This window comes from Lepisma saccharinum, chromosome 1 (genome assembly GCF_977018435.1).
Source record: "Lepisma saccharinum chromosome 1, izLepSacc3.1, whole genome shotgun sequence".
Taxonomy (NCBI): domain Eukaryota; kingdom Metazoa; phylum Arthropoda; class Insecta; order Zygentoma; family Lepismatidae; genus Lepisma; species Lepisma saccharinum.
The window spans coordinates 102,601,146-102,613,340 of NC_139229.1; the positions used below are offsets into that span (position 1 = coordinate 102,601,146).

The following is a 12,195-nucleotide window of genomic DNA, read 5'->3' on the forward strand; positions in this document are numbered from 1 at the left end:
GAAGTTACAGTTGGGAGGGGCAAATTTTAGTCAGGTGCCTCACCAAGAATCAACTCTAAGCTGCATGTGCATTGTTTTATATGAACATTATTCTACTGTGAACAGGAAACAAATGGATTTCCATGTTTTGCAAAAATGCGAGTCCAGAGCTGGAATGGGTAGTTATTATTGTCTGTCGATTTCATAATTGCTCTCATTGCCTCATCAAAATGAACGATGATATATAAGAAATAAAGTGAATGAACAAATAAAATAAAAACCTATTCTCTGGAGGTGTCTGCTTTTGAAGCATATTGCACAGTGGTCGGGTCCCAATTTAAATGGTATAGGTCCATTTCCAATTAGCCTATGATGATCATAATCAAACTTTAAAAAATATTCTGTAGCTTGTTAAACTTCGTGATAAAATGCAGAACATTTGAGTCTTCATAAATTTTAGTCATAATAATACATCCAAAAATAAATTACTCAATTAAAAATATATTATTACTATTATTATTAATTATACATAAAGGAAATTAATTTGTTACTTTTATACATATCAGATATTGCAAAGCAGCTAATTAATTCCTTTACTAACTGGTTAAAGATGTTAATAAATTATGAAATGGTTAAAGTGGTTTTTATTATGTGTGAGTTTTTGTTTAGTTTGTGCTTTATGATAAATCAATTAATTTCATAGTTATTATTTTCTTGCATTCTTGTTTTACTTTTATTGTGCGTATTGATGTAGATTTGTTAATGATCTCTTGAGAGAGAATTCATTCAATACTCACAACTACACTAATTTGTGTATGTTTTCGATATTATTCTTGGTAACATATATTTGAAATTAAAAGTAATTGCTTATTTTTTTGTTATAACAAAAACCCTCCCCCCTGGGGGGAATCCCCCGTCCCCCCAGGATTTTGCACCCTGATGGTGCCTTCAGTCTATTAGCAAGCGTTTTCTGCTAATTATGTGAACAGCAGATCTAGGCAACACGATAAACTGCATGTTACAACAATAGATCTAGGCGACACGATAAGCCTTGCATGTCGCTCATGCTGGGCCATTTTCCCCAATAGCTTGCAACGTGTTGCTGTGGTTTGTTGTTTGCAATGAGTGTCTTGCTTTAGTGAGATTGCACACCAAAGCGACACGTGACACTTATTGTTTGAGGATTTCACCAACTGAATGCTGCTAGCCTGTGCTGCCCGTCATGCCACTACGATGTGAAATGTTGCTCTTGATTGGCTCATTTCCAAGTGACATGTGTCGCTTTGGTATGGAAGTTGCCTTGGACAGAAGGACCCATGTCGCTTTGGTGTGAAATCCCCATATCGTTTGTTGTGTGTTGCTTTGATCTAAAATTTCCTTAAGGAGAGCTTGTGTCTCTACGGTTCGAAAGGCTGCATTGATTAGCGACTGCTCACTCCCAAGCGACACTTGTGGTTTGTCGCCTTCCTTGGGCATTTCTTCAATGATCCTTTGAAGAGCTTTCTCCAGACTATGTGCACCTGTGGAATGCAACTCAGATAGCCAGCCCAGGGAAGTGCGAGGGGGAGAGGCCAATCACCCCCTTGGCGACATTCTTCCAATGAATCGGGGTAGAGCTTGACCTTGAGCAGGCCATTCAGCTTTCTACTGTAAACTGTTATTTTTAAATTTCTTGGAAGCATCGAAAACTAATCCTAGGAACAGGAAATTGTATGCACAGAGTTCGGTCATGTCCCAATTTTAAAGAAAATGCCTAAAATAGGCAATACGAGGGTCACTATTTATATTTTGCTCACTCCCAAGCGACACTTGCGGTTTGTTGCCTCGGTATGAAATATCTAAGGATACTATTTATATTCTAATAACATAGAAAAATAAACTCTAGTACACAATCCAACACCTGACCTCCGGAATCACATTGCGATGTTTCTTCTTGTGTTACGCAAGGTATTTATTTATTAATTTTATTTTACTTTTCTTTCCAAATTAATGTCATTTCGTGACTGCAAGTCACTCCACAAATATAACTGTTTCCATCAATTCACGTACCGGCTTTAAAGACAAACAAATCTACACAATATATTCCAAAAACTAACTAAGCCGGATTACTTTCATAAGAAAATTAGCAGCTGTGCTGATCTCACTGCCATCTATGTTGTCATCGTCTCGGGAATCAGTTTCTTGGGTCGTTTTCCACACTATGTTATTCAAGGTGCTGTAGTGACGGTTTTACCATGCATGACTTTTGTTTCTCAATAGTAACCGATTTGTGTTTAGCAGTTTCTAAGTGTTGCATAACGTATTTTATTTTCTTCATGCAATTCACAGACTTTTCACATAACTGACAATATAACACTGATCCATCAGTTGTAAACATTATGGACGCGAATTCTTTCACATAGTTGCTCAATTTGGTTCTCAGAGAAGATGCTTCCTTGGGCATTTCTACGAGTAAAAAGCACAAATACACACAAAATTTCCACCACAAACCACGAGAGAGAAAACTACAATGATCCTTTGAAGAGCTTTCTCCAGACTATGTGCACCTGTGGAATGCAACTCAGATAGCCAGCCCAGGGAAGTGCGAGGGGGAGAGGCCAATCACCCCCTTGGCGACATTCTTCCAATGAATCGGGGTGGAGCTTGACCTTGAGCAGGCCATTCAGCTTTCTACTGTAAACTGTTATTTTTATATTTCTTGGAAGCATCAAAAACTAATCCTGGGAACAGGAAATTGTATGAACAGAGTTCAGTCATGTCCCAATTTTAAAGAAAATGCCTAAAATAGGCAATACGAGGGTCACTATTTATATTTTGAGCCTAACAATGAAAAAACAGGAATTTGGCATTGAAAACTGCTTTATTGTTTTTCGAAGTATTCTCCTTTATGGTCAATACACTTTTGCATTCGTTCGAACCATTTGTCAAAGCAGTTTTTCCAATCTTCTTGAGACACCTCCATAATATGGTTTTTGAAAGCATGAACGGCATCTTCGACAAAAATCGTTGTCCACGCAATTTATTCTTGACATTCGGGAACAAGAAGAAGTCATTCGGTGCCAAATCAGGACTGTTCGGCGGATGACCCATCAATTCGATTTTTTGACTGTTCATAAAGTCGGTTGTTAGACGAGATGTGTGACAGCTGGCATTGATTAGATGAAGAATGATCCGATGGCGTTTGTTTGTTTTCCGTATTTCATCGAAGACCTCTGGCAAACAAATTGTTGTGTACCATTCAGAGTTGACCGTTCTACGTTCCTCTAAAGACACAGTTGCCACATGACCAGTTTTCCCGAAAAAAAAACAGGCAACCATTTGTCTCGATGTGCTTCGAGCGCGAACAACTTTTGTTGGATTGGGTTCATCTTGAAACACCCATACAGTTGACTGCTGTTTACGTTCCGGCTCATATGCATATATCCATGATTCATCACCGGTTACAATCTTATATACGTCTTTTGAAGCACCACGATTGTATTTATTGAGCATTTGTTTGCACCAAATGACGCGAGCGTCTTTTTGAGCTTTTGTAAATTGTGTGGGATCCAACGAGAACATACCTTTCTCACAGCTAAATGATCATGTAATATTTTATATATGCTGGTGGAACTAATGCCTATGGTTGCCTCAATCTCACAGTATGTCACATGACGATCTTGCAGTATTAGGTTTTGCACAGCATCAATGTTTTCTTGAACAACAACTGATTTTGGACGACCTTCGCGAATCTCGTCGGTGAGCGAATGGCGGCCACGATTAAATTCGTTATACCAGCATTTCACAGTGGCAAAGGATGGGGCTTCATCGTCAAATGTGGAAGTAAGTTGATCGATGCACTCTTGTCTTGACAATCTACGTCTAAAATCGTAAAAAATCATCGCACGAAAATGTTCACAAGTTAATTCAATTTTATTGTTGTCGCGCAATCTCCAAGGCAACATAAACAACACAAATGAAGCTATTGACAAAACATTTGAAGTACGTTATGGTCAATAATGCCAGACGATTCCGTGCAAACGTCAAATCGCACCTAACTTCAATCAGTGTTGCCAAGGCTCAAAATATAAATAGTGACCCTCGTATCTGACATTTATGAAATAATATAGGCAAAATTAAATTGCCTTTAAATGAAGCTAATCCCTCCCCCTGGCCTTCGCAACATTCGTTTTCATCATATCTCTAACAGGAAAGAATAGGCATTTTGCCTAACATTGGGTCTCTAGTGATCATGAATAACAACTAAGGGAACAATATACGTGTTTGAATCCATGTATACATCACAAATAATAAAATAGAAAGATTCCTACTCACCTGGAGTTGGCGAATCCTGCATTTCTTCTTGTAAGACTGCATGGCTTTTACGTTCTGCAAGTACATTACTGATTGTTGGAGAATAATATTCAGGTATTAAAAAGTTATTTGCATCACTACCATTATTATTGTTGTTATTCCTTTTCTCATCAACCTAAAACGAAGAAAAATAAGTAGATATCTGGGCAGAAACAATATCAATAACTGAAATTGTTCAGCATAGTTATAAATGTTAATACAAGTACAGTATTATATTGAAATCGACATTGGATCAGCTATGATATGACAGTTTCATGGAACACTTTCACAGTAAAATCTTTAGTGTAAATATTCTGAAAAAAATTAAATTGTAACAATGTTCAAGCACTGGCATGACTAGGGATCAGTAAGAATATCATCAACAGTATAGATATTGGTTCAAAGCGGTTATTTTTAGGGATGGACTGATATGAAAATTGACTCAAATGACACAATTAAGTAGAGATTCAAAATTTCCAGATAAACAACATTCTACTTATAAAATTACAAATGTTACCTTGAGAGCATAAACGGTTCATTAACCAGCTGACTGCAAAATGTTTCGCCTTATAAAAAACTACGTAAAGTATTTTGACATTTACATTATAAATACCAGGATGTGTGTATATATATATATATATATACATTTATATTCATAGAAATTACAGCTCATACTGAGAGTACAAATTATTAAGTCCCATCTCTAGTTATTTTGTGAATTTCAGAATGCCAACAAATAGGCATGTAAAAAGTGAAGGACTAAAAGTACATTCTTGTAAAGAAAAATCCTCCAATGATTTCTGGAAACTTTCCAGCCCTGTTAGTGATGACCAGGGCCCGGATTTTGATGAAATGTCATTTTTCTTTATGCATTGCTCTTAAGTATTAAAATCCTGAATACGAATCTGATTATAAGAATGTGAATTTTATTGGGCATTTATTCGTTATATTTTCTATTTTTTAAGTTTTAAGTCATTTTCTCAAGTTTTATGTCATTCTTCTGCCACTTTTTTCAAATTTTACAATATTTTTCAAGTTTTACTTTTTTCAATTTTTTTTTGCATAATTGCAAAAAAAAAAAGTAATGTAATTGCATTACATTTCACTCACTCATTTATTGCCAAGAGCTGACATTTATCGCCTTGATGTCTGTAACAATGAAAACAAAAATTTTATCACCGCGTTATTGTAGAAAGAAAGCAACATGCCACTCTACATTACCTAGTGCAATAATTTTGAATAAGTTAAGATTTTTACAGATTTTTATACTTAAAATTCACATACACCTTGAAATTTCAGTTACGTTACAGAAATAAGAATAATGCCATACTAACTGTCATACCTTGAAATAAAGGCAACATTTTAAAATCATTTTATTGATATTTTTAGGTCATTTTATAGATCATTTTTAGGTCATCGAAATCTGGACCCTGGTGATGACACTTCAAGAACACAGCATATATATTTTTAAAAAGTCAGGAATATGACAGAGTAGCAAAGATGTACAGTCTGACAACCTACTTCCTAGTTCTCCTAACTGTTTGTTCAAAATTTGATTGATTGTTGCTGCCGAACACACTGAATGTTTTACTCTCAATCTCTCATTGGCTTGCCAAATTTAACCCGTTAAATGTGGAATTTATTGAACAAGTCCCTACTGGAAAATGTAGGTTTTTCGTCAAATTCAGTATACACCTTCCGCATTGTGCTGATGTAGTGTGGAAAGCATATATATATACGCTTTATGTTTGTTTCAACTACATTCGATTTACTGTGGCATATATAGTCACACACACGTTTGGTGAGATAGTTCTAGCTGTAGTAGAAACAAAAAATAGTAGCAAGAGAGGAAAAAGACTAAAAGAAAGAAGAAGGGAAAAATTAGTTTTGTCTTCTTCTTTTTCAGCAGCACAATGGGGAGGGCATATATATATACTAGTCTTCTTCTGTTTCCTCTCTTGCTAGCATTTTTCGTTTCTATTACAGTTATAACTATCTCACCAAACGTCTGTGTGACTATATATGCTAGGGATGGCCAAACTGATCCGGATCCGTTCGGATCTGGATCCATATCCAAAAGTTCCAGATCTGGATCCGAGAGTTTCGTATCTCAATCCCATTATAATATTACCACACCTTAAAAGGTATTATGATCTTCGATTACAAAAAAAATTTTCATTAGTTAATCCTTCAAGATTTTTTTCAAGTGTTGAAAAACAACATTACATGTGTTGTTCCTAAAATACTTTGCTATGCATCGGCTAACACACTCGTGCACAAAAATAATCTTACTTATTTAACATAAAATGTCAGAGTTGATTTTGTAAATGCCATTGAAACGAATATGTATTGATTCAAATGTATTGGAAATAGAAACACACATAAATGTCAGATATTCCATTCCAGGATGAAAACTTTAACACATTTAACAAGATAGAAATGTTATACAAAAATTATACAATTGTTCTACAGTTACAGTTTTACAAATTAAAATAAAACATTATAATATATGCAGTGTTATATAATTACAAAGTGTAAGACTAACAAGGTAGGTTATCTAAGTGTCGCCCTCCGATTTCCATGAAACTTGGCAGATGTATAGAGGGGCCCAAAGGAAGAAATACATGTACGTGTATTTACATTTGAGGAGGGGGTTGCCTCCTAAAACAGTTTTTTTTTAGCTGAAACACAAAAACACGTACGCCTTCCTTTGGAACCCTCCATACACCTGCCAAATTTCATGGAAATCGGAGTGGCACACAGGGTTCAGACCCCCACTTCAATTTGTCCTCATCTTAACATTTGAGGCGAGGTTGCCCCCTAAAACAGTTTTTTAGCCAAAACAAAAAAACACGTATTTCTTCCTTTGGGCCCCTCTATACACCTGCCAAGTTTAATGGAAATCGGAGGGGGAGACTTAGACCTCCCTTGTAAGTGTATTAATTACAAATCGAGCACGCGTGCACACCCACTATATATATATCTGTGTGTGTGTGTGTGTATGTATTTTGTATATTAGCAGGTAACAATATGTTATAAACACATTCTTACTTTCCAAAGAAGTGCTCATGTGGGATGGCAAAACGGATCCGGATCCGAAAGTTCTGGATCCAGATCCGAAAAATGTTAGGATCTGCCAGGATCTGGATCTGGCCATCCCTAATATATGCCACAGTAAATCGAATATAGTTGAAACAAACATAAAGCATATATATATATATATATATATATATATATATATATATATATATATATATATATATATATGCCTTCCGCACTACAGCAGCACAATGCACCTAACTAATTTTCCCCTTCTTTCTATTTGTCTTCTTCTTTTTCCTCTCTTGCTACTATTTTTTTTGTTTCTACTACAGCTAGAATTATCTCACTAAACGTCTGTGTGATTATATACACCACAGTACACCACAGTAAATCAAATATAGTAGAAACAAATATAAAGTGTATATATACGCCTTCCGCACTACAGCATCACAATGCGGAGGACGTATATATATGCCATCCACACTTTAGGGGTTAAAGAATGAAATTCATGGAGATTTTTTCACAGCCTCCAAACCCTTTGGATTAAAATGTTCTGGAAGACTTATTTCCTGAACATCAGCTGTTACCTGTTTGTGGACTTGCTATTGTGAATACAAAATTGAATAAACTCAACAACCCATCAACCACAATTTGTAAGTAAACAAAACAAAATTAACATACTGATACACTATTCCTCAAAACAAAATGTCATAAATTAATATGTAACAAAACCAAATTTAACATTTGGCATAACTGAACACGAACACTGAAATGCACTTAATCCTACTGTAACATACTACAAACTAAATATATAATGAAGCAAAATTGGGTGGAAAGAAATAAAGAGAAGTCTTCAGGCTTTGATGCAACAATGCCTTTGTTTTTTTTTGGCAGCTCTTGTGTAAATGCTTTGGTGTAACAATGTGTTTAAACTTCCCATTTCTTCCCCCCCCCCATTTTCTTTAATAATGACCCATTTTTCATGATCTTCATACTAATATTGTGAAGTTTGAAGTAAGTCTTGAAGCTTTCCTGGCTACGTATGATGAAAAGATACTCTCCGGTTTGGTTTGATTTGGTGTTTTAAGTCCACTTTATGCGCCGTAAGGCTAATCGGGACTGGACCTACAGTTTAAAGTGGGATCCGAACCACTTGTGCCTCCACCGGGTATCGAACCCGGGACCCCTTGATTACAAGGCAATGACGCTACCACTGCGCTATGGGGGAGGCCAGAGATACTCTCCGGCTATCGACCAGGTGAGTTGTGGAAAAGATTCCAAGCTTTCGAGAGCTAACGTCACTCTCCTATTCTTCTACCCTGAAGATGACAGTGACGTTAGCTCTTAAAAGCTTGGAATCTTTTCCACAACTCACCTGGTAGATAGCCCAAGAGAATCTTTTCATCATTGTGAACTTTGTTTGGTTTGCAATAACAAATATCTTCTCTCGGCAAATACATACCAAAAGAAAATAAAAAATATAACAACATTAACTTGTCATTCCAGGAGATTTTGTTTGTTTATTGATTTAGTTTCTTTTACTTCACTTTTCTGCCACTTTTGGATAATTGCAAAGATGGGGATGGGTGATGAAATTGATGAATGGACACTCACAAACATCAAGGCCAGGATTCAAACCCGAGACCCCTGACGTTGTAGCACGATGTGCTAATCACTCTACCATGGGAGCCGGCCCTATTTCATTTGAATTCTTCATCTATTTGAGCTAATCATCATGGTAGTAATCTAAAACTCACATAAACTTTATGTTACTCATTAAATAACCAAAATATAAGAATTAACTTGCTCTTTTTATGCAAAATGGAATTTAAATTATGATTTTTTATTCCAAAATTGCAAAACAGAGTGGACAGGTCTTCAAAATTCAGACCACATACTAACCTTACTCACAACTTTACAAGGTGGGATCTCAAAATCATCATCTGAGCTGCATTCTTCACACTCAGCCATACTTTTTATTGTTCGCAATCCAAGATGACACTGCAAGTTGAAAAAAAAAAGTTAACAATGTACACTGACACAATGACTAATTAGCAAGAAGTTAGAAAATATGATTTCATTTCTCTGAGGTTAAAAACATTATTATGTTGTAACTTTACCATGTCAAAAGACTGCACATTTCCTCAACCAAAACCAAAATATGCATCAGATTACGTAGTTTTCGTCCGATTATTTAATTCCAAATTTATCATGGTGCACAGGCATTTTTTACATAGTTAAATTTATAATTATGTCTGTTAACACAAGCTTCAGTGTCTTAGTGATTACTTTCGACATGTTTTCTAGAGAACGATTTTCTCCTTACTCTCATATGATTCTTTGTTTCCGAGCAGCCATTCCTTTAGCACCATCTTGGATATGGACTGCTGCTGCTATCTACTTCATTGTGTGGAATGTGAAGGGGTATTTCATCGCTAAATCATTTCACTGTTAGGTTAAGCAGGTTAGGTTTAGGGCTCTTAACATTAACAAAATATTCCTAAATCATATCAAAGCTTTCAACTGTGCTAATTAGTTTCTCCAAGCTTCAAAAATAATCCCACAACAGTTTCCCGTATTCTAAAGCACTTTATAGTACTTAGAAGACTTGTAAAAAATCATTAAACATTCAAAACCATTACAGAGTCCACATTTTACAGTAGCATTAAATTATAAAATATGTACATAAACATGTGGAATACATAGTGAAATATGTAAAATGGTTCAAATATGTGGCTTTCAAAAAGCATATTTAATGCACATTCTCATGAACATGAAATTTCCCATATCCGGAGAACTGATTTCTTCAAACTTACCCAATGCAGTTTGTTTATAGTTGTGGAAGTTCGGGGAAGTGTTTTCTCCCATCGCTCAATGAATTTTGCCGGTAAATCATGATTTTTCTATATAAATGTGTGACCGATGCACGAAAGCTCTTGCATCCATTTCCTTCCAGCCAGATGTTGCTTGTGTGTGATGACGTAATTTCGGTCAGTGTTTCCAAACACGTGTTTTTGTAACTGAAGAAGGTACGTTTCCGCAAATGGTTTGTGGGGCTACGCATTTTTGTTTCTAAACCAATTTTTAACTATTCTAACCTACACGTGACCCAACCTAACCTAACCTGAAATGGTTCGTGGGGCTATGCGTCGATGGTTTGTGGGGCTACATAGGTATTTTTGGGTGGAGTGGGGGTGGAAGCACTGCATGCCGACTACGGTAGTGAAACTGTGACCGCCATTTAGCGTGTTACCGAAGGGAAAAAGAAACAAACAAAACTTACTTCATACGTCGAAAATATAGATTATTTCCGTGACAAAAGCGAAATGCCACCTTCAGCAATGTTTCTCAATGCAGAATACGTAAGTAGGAATATGGAAAGTGACATAAATAGCGAATTTCAGGAGTTTTCCAGATACGGGAAATTTACCACTACTTAAGGAACTGAGTTTCTGTAGACTTTTGAAAGCTCGTGGAAGCATTTTCTCCCTTCATTCAACTTATTCGGCCGGTAAATCATGTATTTTTCGACATTAATGTCTCTCCGATGCACAAATGCTCTTGCCTCCATGACGTTCGACTACGTGAACCAAATTTTCCGTTCGTTCTATGACGTAACCCCCGGTCAGTGTTTCCAAACTCGCCATTGTTTTGCCAGAACATGACAATTTTAACTATGATTGCCTAGCCTAACAGAACCTAACCTAACCTTGCATGAATGGTTTGTGTATTTATGATTGGTTTGTGGGGCTATCCGTCAATGGTGTGTGGTGCTACACGTGCATGGTTCGTGGGGCTATCCATTGACTGATAGCCCCACGAACCATCCACGGGTAGCCCCACGAACCATCCATGGATAGCCCTACGAACCATTTCTGATAAGGTTAGGTTAGGCAAGCATAGTGAAAAAAAAGAGGTTGGAAACACTGACAGGGGGTTACGTCATGAAACGTACGCTGCATCCGGTTTAGGTACGGGAGGCAAATGAAAACAATGGCAATTGTGCGTCGGTGAGATATTTCTCTTGAAAAATACATGATCTCGCGTTGAAATATATACCTCGACGTTGTAAACCTTAGACAAACTCATTTCCGTAAGTAGTTTCTTCTGTAAAAATAAAGAAATGTGTTTCCGATATACTAAACTGTTACCCACGTTAACATACAGTACACACAAGGTCTTACGTGCGAAAATATTTACCTAAAGTAAACAAACCCGCATTGATATGATTTGAGCACTGGTAAGTTCTTTCATCCATCCAACATTTCTATGCATTTATTCGCAGAATGCTCCTACACATTTCAGAATATAAATGTCATTTGCACATGTCCAAATTACAACTTCAAATATCCATCGTCCATGTTTACAACCAAGGTTTACAACAAGCAATGTGGGCAGAGCATGTATCAGAGATTAGACTTGTCACAAGCGCAAGTGTTGCCAAACTGGATCGGCATAAAAGAGCTAAGTTAAATTAAGCTAAAAATAACTTTCAAGAAGCTAGATTTTTCGAAGGCGCGATACTGCCTCCTATACCCCCCCCCCCCAAGGTCTATGACGTACTTCCCCAAAAGGTAGAACCATGTAGAACACCCCCCTTTATGCCGAATTATTTACTCAACTCAAATTATTTTGGTCAGACAAAATTTGTGGAACAATATAATACCAGAGAATAGGCTATTTACTTCATTAGTCTGTAATAATACAGACAGCAATGTATGTTTACTTTATACAGTATGTACAATTCTTATTCGTACACACGGATTTTCAAAGAAAATGCTTTAATATCTGAAAGGAAATACTCTCTTTTGAAATTGTTTCTTTACAATTCAATAACTAATA

At 36.4% G+C, this 12,195-nt stretch overlaps 1 protein-coding gene across 5 annotated transcripts in view; it reads right to left on the reverse strand.

Annotated features, from left to right (window-relative positions):
• The window catches only part of LOC145998800 (uncharacterized), a 321,949-nt gene that overhangs the window by 71,433 nt on the left and 238,321 nt on the right, over positions 1-12,195 (reverse strand). For 4 of the 5 annotated variants that reach the window (XM_083135448.1, XM_083135409.1, XM_083135419.1 and 1 more), the window contains 2 exons: positions 9,256-9,354; positions 4,294-4,447 (listed from right to left, as the gene is read on the reverse strand). In XM_083135448.1, coding sequence (XP_082991574.1) covers positions 4,294-4,447; positions 9,256-9,354 — 253 coding nt within the window. Of the gene's footprint in view, positions 1-4,293; positions 4,448-9,255; positions 9,355-11,553; positions 11,723-12,195 lie in introns of those variants that run through there. The other variant, XM_083135429.1, reaches the window with a different exon arrangement.